Genomic DNA, 13,082 nt, shown 5'->3' on the forward strand with positions numbered 1-13,082 from the left:
CTTTATCTCTTTGGGATACCCCCTTCAATGTATTTCTGTAGTTATTTATGCTGCCATTTGTGGTGCTCATGGGACTTTTTCTTTTCCCCTTTCTGTTCTCCTCCTTTGGATTTAACTTTCCCGTTTCCAGAAAGATGCATTTTAGAGTATTCCTGGCCCTCCTATCTCCTGTGGAATTTGGCTGACCCCTTCCTACGTTGTGGAATGCAACTCAACTATTGTGGCTTTAACAAAAGGCATCTCTAGGCAGTATGAGGAGATGTGGTTCTTTTGATTGGTCTCATTCTCTACAGACCCCCTCCTTTTTTAAGAGCTCCCCCACCCCAACAGGTGTCTGTGTTGGAACCTGCTGTCAATGTCCCTGTTGCCCATTGGCTACAGATAAGAGAGTTGTGAATCCGTTTCCTGAATACTTACAGCTCTTCTTCCCCTAAACACTAAAGCACAGCATCAAATTCTTTCTGGAACTCATACTTCTAACATTTGCACCAGGTTCATCGCCCACTGTTTTGTTTTAAAGCCAAAAGGCAAACAGAGAGAGGGGGGGAGAGGGAGAGAGAGAGAGAGAGAAACAGACAGAATGACAGACAGAGAAAGAAAAAGACAGAGAGAAAGAGACACAAAGACACAGAAAGAGAGAGAGAGAAAGAGAGAGAAAGAAAGAAAGAAAGAAAGAAAGAAAGAAAGAAAGAAAGAAAGAAAGAAAAAGAGAGAGAGACAGAAAGAAAGAGACAGAGAAAGAGACAGAAAGAAAGAGAGAAAGAGACACACAGATAGAGACATAGAGACAGAGAGAAAGAGGCACAGAGAGAGACAGAGAGAGACAGAAAGAAAGAGAGAAAGAGACATACACAGAGAGAGACACAGAGGCAGAAAGAGGCACGCAGAGAGAGATACAGAGAGAGAGACAGAGAGAGACAGAGAGAGACAGAGAGAGACAGAGACAGAGAGGGACAGAAGAGACAGAAAGAAAGACAGAAAGAGAGAAAAGACACATGCAGAGAGACACACAGAGACAGAGAGAAAGAGGTACACAGAGAGAGAGAGAGACAGAGACAGAGACAGACAGAGAGGGACAGAAGAGACAGAAAGAAAGAGAGAAAGAGAGAAAAGACACATGCAGAGAGAGACACAGAGACAGAGAGAAAGAGGCAAAGAGAGATGATAGACAGATAGCAAAAGGGCTGGGGGTATTCTGAGCTTGCTTCAAAGTTGGGGACAGGTGGGTTAATTTATCCACCTGACAACTAGGTAATCCTCAATTTACGACCACAATTGAGCCCAAATTTTATGTTCCTATGTGAGATGCTTGTCAAGTGAGTTTTGCCCTGTTTTACAACCTGTCTCACCCCAGTTGTTAAGTGAACCATTGCAATTGTTAAGACAGATACACGGTTGTTTAAGTGAGTCTGGTTTATCCATTGACTTTGCGTGTCAGGAGTTTGCAAAAGGGGATTGCATGAACCAGGACCCAGCAACCATCATGAACCCATTGCCAGGCGTCTGGATGTTGGTTACATGACCATGGGGAAGTTGCAATGGTCGTAAGTGTGAAAAATGGTCGGTTTTTTTTCAGTGATGATGCAACTTTGAACGGTCACTAAATGAACTGCTGTAAGTCCAGAGCTATCTGTAATGAGGCTTTGGCAAGACAAGGTCAACTGCAATGCTTGATCCCAAGATTGTTATGCCTCTAAATTGGCTGCTGTTGGGTTCCACCAGATTTGACTGGTAAGCATAAGAGAGAGGGCAGAAGAGAGAGAAAGAAAGAGAGAGAAAGAGAAAGAGAGAAAGAAAGAGAAGAGAGAGAGAGAGAGAAATACAGAGAGAAAGAGAGGGAAAAACACACACACAGAGAAACACAGAAATAGAGAGAGAAACACACAGAAATAGAGAGAGAGAAAACAGAAAGAGAGGGAGGGAGGGAGAGAGAAGAAAGAGAAACAGGAAGAGAAGGAAAGAGAGAGAGAAAGAGAGAAAGAAACACAGAGAGGGAAAGAGAGGAGGGCTGAAACTTCGCAAAGGGGTGTTGTAGAGGGAGGAGAAAGAAGAGGGGAGGGGAGGGAGGCAGAGACCTTCTCTTCCCCCTGGCCGTCCTGTCTTTTCAGAGAAAACCTTGCAGGGGATCCAGAAACAGGAATTCTGCTTCATCCTGGACGGAGATGGAAGTTGGAGTCACCGGCCAGAAGATGCGGTGAAGGAGTAAGGGGCGGGGGGGGGGCTGCAGGAAGGGGGACCCTCTGCGAGCAGCCACTGCCTCCCGCTTTTGCCTTCAAGGCAGTTTTCCCAACTCCAGGGCTTGGGCAGCGCTTCCTTCAGGATCGGGAGCGGAGGGGCGTTCAGGATCAAGCGGAGCCCGTCCCACCTCCTTCGCCCCCCCCCATTACCCCCCCCCTCCCAACAACACACCGTTTTCAGCAGTTCAGCCTCCTCCACCTCCTCCTCTCTTCCTCCTCCTCTCCTCCTCCCACTCCTCTCCTCCTCCTCCTCTTCCTCCAGCCGCCACTCGGATCTTGTCGCGGCCGGGCTGGCCCCGGGGAAACCATGCCGCTGCCCTGCCGGAACTGGACCCTGGCGCTGCTCACCCTTCTCGTGGGCATCCTGCTTTTCGCGGACATCGCCGAGATCGAGCTGGAAATCGGGTAACAAGAAGTGGCGCGCGAGAGGGGCAAGCCCACCTACCCAGCCACCCCTCCACACCCCCTATCTACCACCCAGCCCACCCTCCCCTGGTGGGGCTGCTTAAGAACACTTTGGGGGCAGGAGAAAATGCAGAGGGGGCGGGAAGGATGGAGGGGGGGCAGTCAGTGGGAAAGCTGATAAAACGGGGCGGGGGGCAGGGAGGTGGGTCAGACAGGTGGGGGCAAGCGGGCGGCTTTGCTTGCCTAGGCAGCAGGGGAGGCTCCCCCGCGCCCGGGGAAGAGGGGGGGAGACAAAAGACGGGCTGCTGAAAGAAAGGGGTGCCCAGAGGACTTCGGGGAAGGGCTGGGAGGGGGCGCCGGAGTTTTCTTTGTTTCCAGCGCAGCCTGTTCCTGCCTCGTCGGCTGGAGAAGGAAGGGAGAAACGGAGCTCGCGGGGAAGGGTGGCGGGGGGACGCTTTCTTTTTAAACAACACCCCCTCCCCATTTCGTGAGTGAAGAATCGGGGTAGGGGGGCTAGCCAAGCCCCTGGAAGGTTTGGAAGGAGCGAAGGGGGCGTGGAGGAAACCACCCCGCCCAGCGCGCTCCTCAATTCCGATTGTTCGGGGAAAATTTTCGCCTGGACGGTTTTGGGGTACCTCTCTTCACCCCCTCCCCCTCCTTGCGCTCCGCACCCCACTTCCCAGGCTAGCTGGGGAAGGGGCTCCGGCGCCTTAGCATTAGCTGCCACTGCCGGCCAGGGAACCGCGACAGGGTTCCCCTGAGCAGGTGCAGAGCGCAGCTCTTTCCAGCCGGTGTGGCGACCATTCCTGGACTTCGCCGGCCAGACCCAAAGACGCCCGAGCAGCCTCCACCCCTCCCCGAAACCCCCACTTTGAGTTGCCTTGGCAACCCGCGCGCCTAAAGTGAGGAAGGGGTGGGGGGAGCTGACAAGCCCCAGGAAGAGTTTGGAAAAGACCCCAATTTTAGCCCTAGTCTGAGCGCCCCGAATCGAGCCCGGTTCCCTGCATTCGTAGAACGGGTGAAGACCGGTTCGTCTGAGCGGTGGCGACTTGTTTGCTGGTTTAAGGTGATGTCTGAACCAGCCGGTGTGATGAGTTTATTGTTCGGCGGATTGTGCAGACCTACGTACACACCCCCTCCTTCCCAAGGCGCCTCGCTTCCACAACAGAATTTAGCGTGGAAGGGAAAGTGAGTTCAAATAAGATGAGCTTTTGCGTGGCTTGTTTTGATTTCCTGGCTTTAATTTGCGTGGGATTCCACGCCCTTGTGACTTCCTTCTCTAAGCCACAGTTAAATCCACCCTGCCTTCGTTTGAGTGGCAACCCTACCTTAAGAGGAAAGACAACTCCTATCCAGGCAAGGGCTAGAAAAGGACCGGCTGTGGACAATAGGTTTTGGAGTCCAACCCATTTAAGGAAGGTTGATGGCTTAGGCAGGGAATGAGTCAGGAGTACCAAAATAATAATAATTAGTTCTCAGCAGCATCCTGGAAGAGCAAGAAAGACAACCATTCAAGTGGTTCTTTAGTCAGCCTTGTTAGGACAAGGCACTTCTTCTTGGTATCAATGAAGATGGAGGTAGAGACGAGGAGGGGTCAATTGTTGTAGTCTAGCAGAGCAATTCAATGCATGAGAAAAATCTTCAAGGGGTGTCGGACAACATCCAAAGTACTTGAGGTTCTGGAAAACCAAACAGAAGTATTGCTGGATCAGATCTTATTTGGGAATGGAGGAAGTCAGAATAGAATAGAATGACAGAGTTGGAAGGGACCTTGGAGGTCTTCTAGTCAAACCCTCTGGTCGCTATCTCGGGTTTGAGTTTCCACCACACCCTTAACTAGAAAAAACAGAATAACAGAGTTGGAAGGGACATTGGAGGTCTTCTAATTCAAGCCCCCTGCTCTGGCAAGAAACCCTATGCTATTTCAGAAAAACGCTTGTCCAGTCTCTTATTAAAAACTTCCAGTGTTGGGGCATTCACAACTTCTGGAGGCAAGCTGTTCCACTGATTAATTGTTCTAACTGTCAGGAAATTTCTCCTTAGTTCCAAGTTGCTTCTCTCCTTGATGAGTTTCCACCCATTGCTTCTTCTTTGGAGAATAGCTTGACTCCCTCTTCTTTGTGGCAACCCCTGAGATAATGGAACACTGCTACCAGGTCTCCCCTAGTCCTTCCTTTCATTAAACTAGACATATCAAATCCCAGCAAGGATTGGTGGCTCAGTGGCTAAGACGCTGAGTTTGTCGATCAGAGAGGTCGCCAGTTTGACAGTTTGAATCCCTAGTGCCAGGTAATGGAGTGAGTTCCCGTTACATATCCCAGCTTCGTAAAGCACATAAAAATGTGAGTAGAAAAATAGGAACCACCATTGGTGTGAAGGTAGCAGCGTTCTGTGCGCCGTCGGCGTTTAGTCATGCCAGCCACATGACCACGGAGACGTCTTTGGACAGTGCTGGCTCTTTGGTTTTGAAGCGGAGATGAGCATCGCCCCTTAGAGTCAGGAACGAGTAGCACATATGTGCGAGGGGAGCCTTTACCTTTACCTTAATCCCAGCAACCATTCTTCATCTGAATTATCCTCCAGTCCCCTAATCATCTTTGTTGCTCTTCTCTGTGCTTTTTCTAGAATCTCAACATCTTTTTTTTTACATTGTGATGACCAGGGCAAGAAGTTTTATTATTCCACATTGACTGACACTCCTTAGCAAGGGGGAACCTGTGAAAGATTTGTGGTTTAGTCTGCTCTGCAAATTAAGTCTCTTTAGATGATGAAGGCTTGGGGGTCTGGTGTGAACTCAGGAGACGGGTTAATTGAGGTTCCATGTATGCAGGCCAGAGAGATACCAGCTGTTACAGCTCGGTTCTTCTGTGTGAGGAAGATGGAGAAAGAAGAAAGTGTATTTTGTCTCGCTGGTGGGTTGGCTTCTATTAGAAAGAGGAATCGAGGCAGGGGTGGGCTTCAAAATTTTTTTAGCAAACTCTGCCTGGTTTCTGGATGGGTGTGGCCATGGTGAGCATGGCTTAGGTGGGCTCCTGCATCATGGCGGGGTGAGATTTTTCACCCTCCCCATGCTGCGGAGGCTTTGCTCGAGCCTCCGGAACGGCAAAAATGGCCTCCCCCAGGCTCCGGAGGCTCTCCAGAGGCTGGCGACTGGCCTGTTTCCAATCTTCTGGAACTTCCAGGAGGGGCGTTTTTTGCCCTCCTTGAACCTCCACACGGGCCCTGTACTTACCTGGCATCCCAAGTGGGCCGTGTGGGGAGTCCTGGGAGGTGTGGGAGGGGCGGGGAAGGATGGGAGGGGCCAGCCAGAGGTGGGATTTGCAGAATCTCCAACTGGGCAGACTCTTAGCTAGAAAAATGGAAATCACCTTTTGCATCCACCTATTGATATCTCACAGGTTTACAAGAGGGGCTGGCAACCCTCAGCTCTTAGACTAGGCCTGGCCCTTGACCCACTTTCAAAGGTAAGAGTATAAAATGGTATAGGGTCTCCAGTTTGGACAAGGGTTGGACTAGAAGACCTACAAGGTCCCATTCCAACAATCTGTTAAAAAAAAAACTCCAGGAAAGACTCTGGCTTCCCCAACATGGAGAGTCGTTGATGGTCGAGGTAGATCAAAACGGGGAACTTTTTCATGGCTAGGAGTCACCTGGGGGGACACAGGTGGAAGTTCACAATAACTGGGGTTATCAGGCATGGCACCATGCTCAGGTGGCCAAACTCAAGTCAGCCACTGAGGACAGCCAAAGAGATCACAGGTAGCCCTCAACTTACGACTACAATTGAAACCAGAATTTCCCTTGTTAAACAAAACATTGGTTAAGTGAATCTTTGCCCCATTTGACGACCTTTCTCTCTACTGGTTGTTAAATGTAACACTGCAAATGTGACGTCAGTAACACAGTTAAGTGGAATCTGGCTTCCCCCGTTGGGTTTGCTTGTCAGAAGGTCACAATAGAGGATCCGGGACACTACGACCGTCATAAATATGAGTCACTTGCCACGTGTCTGAATTTTGATCACGTGACCTTGGAGATGCTGCAATGGTCGTAAGTGTGAAAATGGTCCTAAGTCACTTTTGTCAGTGTCGTATATGGTCACTCACTGAATTGTTGTAAGTCTGTACAGGAAGCTGTAACCTTTGGCCGCATTTCTGTAGCCTGCCTCTGGGAATTTAAATAGAGTAACCTCATTAATGGGATACGGTGGCTCAGTGGCTAAGACGCTAAGCTTGTCGATCAGAAAGGTCGGCAGTTCAGTGGTTCAAATCCCTAGTGCTGCATAATGGAGTGAGCTCCCATTACTTGTCCCAGCTTCTGCCAACCTAGCAGTTTGAAAGCACATAAAAATGTGAGTAGAAAAATAGGGACCACCTTTGGTGGGAAGGTAACAGCGTTCCGTGTACCTTCAGCGTTGAGTCATACCGGCCACATGACCACGGAGACGTCTTTGGACAGCGCTGGCTCTTCGGCTTTGAAACGGAGATGAGCATCGCCCCCTAGAGTCGGAAACAACTAACACATATGTGCGAGGGGAACCTTTACTTTTAACCTCATTAGGCTCAAAACTGAACAGGGCTTTCTGTTTTTGATTGCTGTCTGTCAGGATTCATGATGCTTTCTATAAAATGTTAAATGTCCTTAAAGACATTTGCTGGGGTGTTTGTATTGTTCCCATCTCAAAATGTTGGAAAACTCTGCTTTTGATTGTCAGCAAAAATGCTGGAGAAGATCTTGGGGTGGGAAAAAAAAGAAAAGAACAATTATTTGAGAGCGCCATGTATTTAAGAAATACATAAAAATTGGGCACAGAATCCAGTCTATTCAAAAGAAAAATGCTTGGTTTGAGACTTGCGGTGAACATTTTAATTATTACCATCCCATTATATGTTTCTGATGTCTTATAAGTATACTGTTTTCCTCTGTATTTTCCCCCTTTCTCTTTTCTGGAAACCTAAATCTATAATATCCGACTTCGCTTTCTTTCCAAGTATTTCTACATGTGACACTGGCTTCCATGTGGTTTTTTCCCACTTGGTAAGGCCACACTTGGAATACTGCATTCAGTTTTGGTCACCACGATGTAGAAAAGATGTGGAGACTCTAGAAAGAGTGCAGAGAAGAGCAACCAAGAGGATTAGGGGACGGGAGGCTAAAACATATGAAGAACGGTTGCAGGAACTGGGTATGTTTAGCTTAAGAGAAAGAAGGACTAGGGGAGACATGATAGCAGTGTTCCAATATCTCAGGGGCTGCCACAAAGAAGAGGGAGTCAAACTATTCTCCAAAGCATCAAAAGGCAGGACAAGAAGCCATGGGTGGAAACTAATCAAGGAGAGAGGCAACTTGGAACTAAGGAGAAATTTCCTGACAGTGAGAACAATTAACCAGTGGAACAACTTGCCTCCAGAAGTTGTGAATGCGCCAACACTGGAAGTCTTTAAGAAGATGTTGGACAGCCATTTGTCTGGAATGGTATATGGTTCCTGCCTAGGAAGAGGGTTGGACTAGACGACCTCCAAGGTCCCTTCCAACTCTGTTATTCTATTCTTATTTGTTTGGGATGAATTTCTCTTAACATTCTGAGTGATTTATCTTTTTGCCATTGCTTAGTTTCTAAAAAAAAAAAAAACTTTCCACTTTTGTTTCAATCTACCTTTTAATACCCTTGCAGATACCTACGACAAGAAGAGAAAAGGTCAAGAAAAATTGGGTGATGCTTAAAAATGGATGCTACACTAGTTACTCTACAAAAGTGAGCAACTTTGGTCAAAGTTAGGAAGGAGGGAGGGAAGGAAGGAAGGGAAGGAAGACCAAATTGCCAGATCAATATAGGAAGGAGGGAAGAATAACTGGGTTGAAAAATCGGAAAACAGAAAATTGTGCTTGGATTTCAGAGATGGTAACAGAACAGAAGGTGTTGGCTTATTCCCCCCAAGGATCTGAGGGCAGGACAAAGAGTAACAGGTGGAAGAGAGATCCAACCCAGAAGCAAGGAGAAATTTTTTGACAGTGAGAACAATTAATCAACAGAACGGGTTGCTTCCTGAAATTGTGGGTGCTCCATCAATGGAGGTTTTTAAGAAGGGACTGGAGAGCCCCTTATCCCGAATAGTATAATATTTCCTGCTTGAAACTAGGAAAACCTCCAAGGTTCCTTCCAACTCTGTTATTCTGTATTTGGTATTCTAATCCAATCCTAAAAATCAAGTGAGATGATAAAAAAAAACATTCAGTGTATGAAGGGGTGAATAAAATAATGCGATAGAAACAAGGATGCTTTCCAGAGATGAAAGAACTGGAGAGATTTAATGAATGGGGTTGATATAAATCAGATTTGGTTTGATTTCCCTTTCTTATCGCTTATTTCTTTGGCTTGCTTCTCCTCACGTGTCTTCTAGCCTTTGCATAACATGATTTACTTCAAAAGGGGAAAGCATAATGCGTATCTAAGTATATAAGTATGATTTGAATATGGTTCAATGTATGGCTTCATCTTGGCTTCTTCCCAATCCTGTGGATTCCTTTTATGTTTACACTTTGAAGGCAATTGCCTTTTGTGTCCGTGTGTGCACGCAAAATAATGTGCTATATTATGGGGATACATTTGAGAACTCAAATCACAGACGCCCCCTGAAAGCTTTAATGTAGCTTTCGGAGCCCCTCCAAAGATAATGGTCACTCGGCTGTAATGTTTAACATGACAGAAAGGAGAAGGAATTGTCAGATTCGTGGGGAACAACCCTTAACTGCCTCTAATGTATTGAAAATGGCTTTAATTTAATTTAAATGGAGTTAAACCCACATTCTTATCCTGACCTCAGTGTGATTGGGAGTTTGTCCAATGGCTATTGAAAGGTGGGGCTTAGATTGAAAAGTGTTGTGTCTACCCTTGCACTTGAAAGGGAGAAAGAGAGAGAGAGAGAGAAGGAGAGAGAAAGTTTGTGTGAGAGAGAAAGAGAATGAGAGAATGAGAATGAGAGAGAGAATGAGAGAGAATGAAAGAGAATGAGAATGAGAGAGAGAGAGAATGAGAGAGAGAATGAGAGAAAATGAGAGAATGAGAGAGAGAATGAGAATGAGAGAGAGAGAAGGAGGTGGGAGAGAGAAAGTGTGTGTGAGAGAGAAAGAGAATGAGAGAATGAGAATGAGAGAGAGAATGAGAATGAGAGAGAAAGAGAATGAGAGAGAGAGAGAATGAGAATGAGAGAGAGAGAATGAGAGAAAATGAGAGAATGAGAGAGAGAATGAGAATGAGAGAGAGAGAAGGAGGTGGGAGAGAGAAAGTGTTTGTGAGAGAGAAAGAGAATGAGAGAATGAGAATGAGAATGAGAGAGAGAATGAGAATGAGAGAGAAAGAGAATGAGAGAGAGAGAGAATGAGAATGAGAGAGAGAGAATGAGAGAAAATGAGAGAATGAGAGAGAGAATGAGAATGAGAGAGAGAGAAGGAGGTGGGAGAGAGAAAGTGTGTGTGAGAGAGAAAGAGAATGAGAGAATGAGAATGAGAATGAGAGAGAGAATGAGAATGAGAGAGAAAGAGAATGAGAGAGAGAGAGAATGAGAGAGAGAATGAGAGAAAATGAGACAATGAGAGAGAGATTGAGAATGAGAGAGAGAGAAGGAGGTGGGAGAGAGAAAGTGTGTGTGAGAGAGAAAGAGAATGAGAGAATGAGAATGAGAGAGAGAGAGAATGAGAGAGAGAGAGAGAGAATGAGAATGAGAGAGAAAGAGAATGAGAGAGAGAAAATGAGAGAGAGAATGATAGAAAATGAGAGAGAGAATGAGAGAAAATGAGAAAGTGAGAGAAAATGAGAGAGAGAATGAGAGAAAATGAGAAAGAATGAGAGAAAGAGAGAGAAAGAGAATGCAAAAGAGAGAGAGAAGGAGAGGAGACTTGTGGACTTCAATTCCCAGAATTCCCCAAGAGTTGAAGTATATAAATCTTAAAGTGGCTAAGGCTGGACACCAGTTGTCTACAGCCAGAGTCCCCAGCCTCCAGTCTGTCCACAGAACCGGTCCCTGTGCCCAAAAGATGAGGGGACGCTGATCTACAGCGAGCAACACTGCCTTGTTGAACATGGTTAATTTCAGAAAGAGCTATGTTGGGTTGGATCAAGATCGTAGTTGAACGAGAGATTGCTGGTTAATCCCAGGGCTGCAATCTCACCCAACTGTAACACACTTCCATGCTGTTGCCAAAAAATATTATGAAGGCACCTCCAGCTAGCTGAGCTCCATGCAAGGGAGACGAACCAGGAGTTAGCTTCTGTAGCAGAGAAAAGAGAGAGCTTTCCAAAAGGTTGCTTGCTTTTCACTATGACCATTGGTAGCTATTATCTTAACTAGATTTTCCAAAAGATTGAGAAAGGGAAAAGTTGTTTACGGACCGCTGTTACCCGCCAGAAGAAGAGACGGTCGAACTGAAGGTTGGAGGTGAACATCAAGACATATTTGGGGCATCCTTGCAGACTTCTCAACTTCAACAGGCTGGTCTGGTCTAGGGCCATCTTTTTGTTTGAAAAGTTTGGGGGGTTATTGTGCATGAGAGAGCCCCCTGGGAACTCTAAAGAACTGTTTTCCCAGAACCTCTGCAAAAATGATCACTGGATTTTATCTTTTAAAGGCAGGAAATCATGAGATGCACATGATGAGTGAAGGAGAACCAAGGATGTCACCTTTGTTCCTTCCCTTCTCCCCCCCTTTTTTTCCTTCCTCTTCCCCTTTCCTTCCTGCTCTCTTTTCCTTTTTCCTTCCCCTTTCCTTTCCCCTTTCTTCCTTTTTTCCATCCTTCCTTCTTTCTTCTTCCTTCCATCCATCCATCCTTCCTTCCTTCCTTCCTCCCTCTCCCCTCTCCTTTCCCATTCCTTCCATCCAGCCATCCATCCTTCCTCCCTCTCCCCTCTCCTTTCCCATTTCTTCCTTTCTTCCATCCATCCTTCCTTCTTTCTTTCTTTCTTTCTTTCTTTCTTTCTTTCTTCTTTTTCTTCCTTCTTTCTTTCCTTCTTTCCTTCCTTCTTTCTTTCTTTCCTTTCTTTCTTTCTCTCTCTCTTTCTTTCTTAGTTCCCTTTATGATGAAACTCATGTCTTCCTAAGAATGTTTTCTTTGACTTAATGCTGGATGCACAGTGTGCCCATAGTTATTTGTTTATTTTTTAATCAATATACACTTCTCCTCCTCCTATTTTTTTAATGGAATGGTAGAGTTTGAATGATGCTGAGTGCATAATGGAGGTTACAGAAAGGACAATAACCTCCCACTGAATTAAGTGGAGCCGTAACCGAAGAGCCCGGGATGTGATGCAGAACGAACGGTGGCCTGTTCTTTTCTAACAATCCCAGCATAATAATGAAGCTGCGTATTCCCCACCCTTTCCCAGAAAAAGATACTGTCCAAGTGCCAATTCCTCCTACCGGCCATTCTCCCTTTCCTTCTCTTTCTTCTATTCCCTTTAGCTCTTTGAAGGGGGGTTTCCAGAAGGTCTTAGGGATACAATTCCCAGGATTTCCCACCCTGCAAAGGTCCCAGGAGGGGAAAGGATAATATTTTGAGGGGTTTCCTTTCTTTCTCCTAAGTGGGAATTTCGTAAAGAAATCCATTGTTCCTCTTTCTTGGAGATGCATGTCTGTGTGTTTATCTGAGTTCGATAGATAGTTGGATAGATTGGTTTGGATTAAGGTAAAGGTAAAAGTTCCCCTTGCACATATGTGCTCCCAGTACTTGTCCCAGCTTCTGCCAACCTAGGAGTTCGAAAGCATGTAAAAAATACAAGTAGAAAAATAGGGACCACCTTTGGTGGGAAGGTAACAGCATTCTGTGCACTAAAATGATGTTTAGTCATGCCGGCCACATGACTGTCTTTGGAAAGCACTAGCTCTTTGGCTTTGAAACGGAGATGACCACCGCCCCCTAGAGTTGGGAACAACTAGCACATATTTGCGAGGGGAACCTTTACTTTAATATATGGGTGATGTTTAGTTTCTCTCTTTATGGGGAAAGAAATGGCTGACTCGTGCAATTTTCTTAACCCCAACTGCAAGTTAAGAACAGAATTGCATCCTGCAAACATATATTATGACTTAATGTAATGGCCAGATTCTCACAACCTATTGAGACAAAGCTGGATTCACACAACATACAGAACTACAAAGAACTCAAGGCTATCTGGCCTACATTAGCAAGTTGTGGGAACTAGAGAAGCAATTGATTTCTGTGGGTGGGCAATATGGGTGTGAGTAGATTGGTTAACTAATTTGACATGCTGGTTAATTTGGTATCAACTTAGCCTAGTGGGCAGATTCATCCACCGTGGCTTATGAACTACAGTATAATTCAAGGTTGGATTGTTGTGTGAATGAGGTCGGTTGGAAAAGTTGGACACAAGTTGAACAATCTTCAGAGATTGGGTTGGGGAAAATGGCAAAATTCAGCACCTCTGGA

General features: G+C 46.0%; 1 protein-coding gene across 1 annotated transcript in view; it reads left to right on the plus strand.

Moving 5' to 3' along the window:
- Positions 1-2,439: 2,439 nt before the first annotated feature.
- Positions 2,440-13,082, plus strand: part of ST8SIA2 (ST8 alpha-N-acetyl-neuraminide alpha-2,8-sialyltransferase 2) — a 38,619-nt gene continuing 27,976 nt past the window's right edge. The window contains exon 1 of the mRNA XM_081965253.1: positions 2,440-2,642. Within this exon, the coding sequence (XP_081821379.1) occupies positions 2,545-2,642 (98 nt within the window). The 5' untranslated portion in view covers positions 2,440-2,544. The remainder of the gene's footprint in view (positions 2,643-13,082) is intronic.

The sequence above is a fragment of the Natrix helvetica genome (genome assembly GCF_964273705.1).
Source record: "Natrix helvetica genome assembly, chromosome: 12".
Taxonomy (NCBI): domain Eukaryota; kingdom Metazoa; phylum Chordata; class Lepidosauria; order Squamata; family Natricidae; genus Natrix; species Natrix helvetica.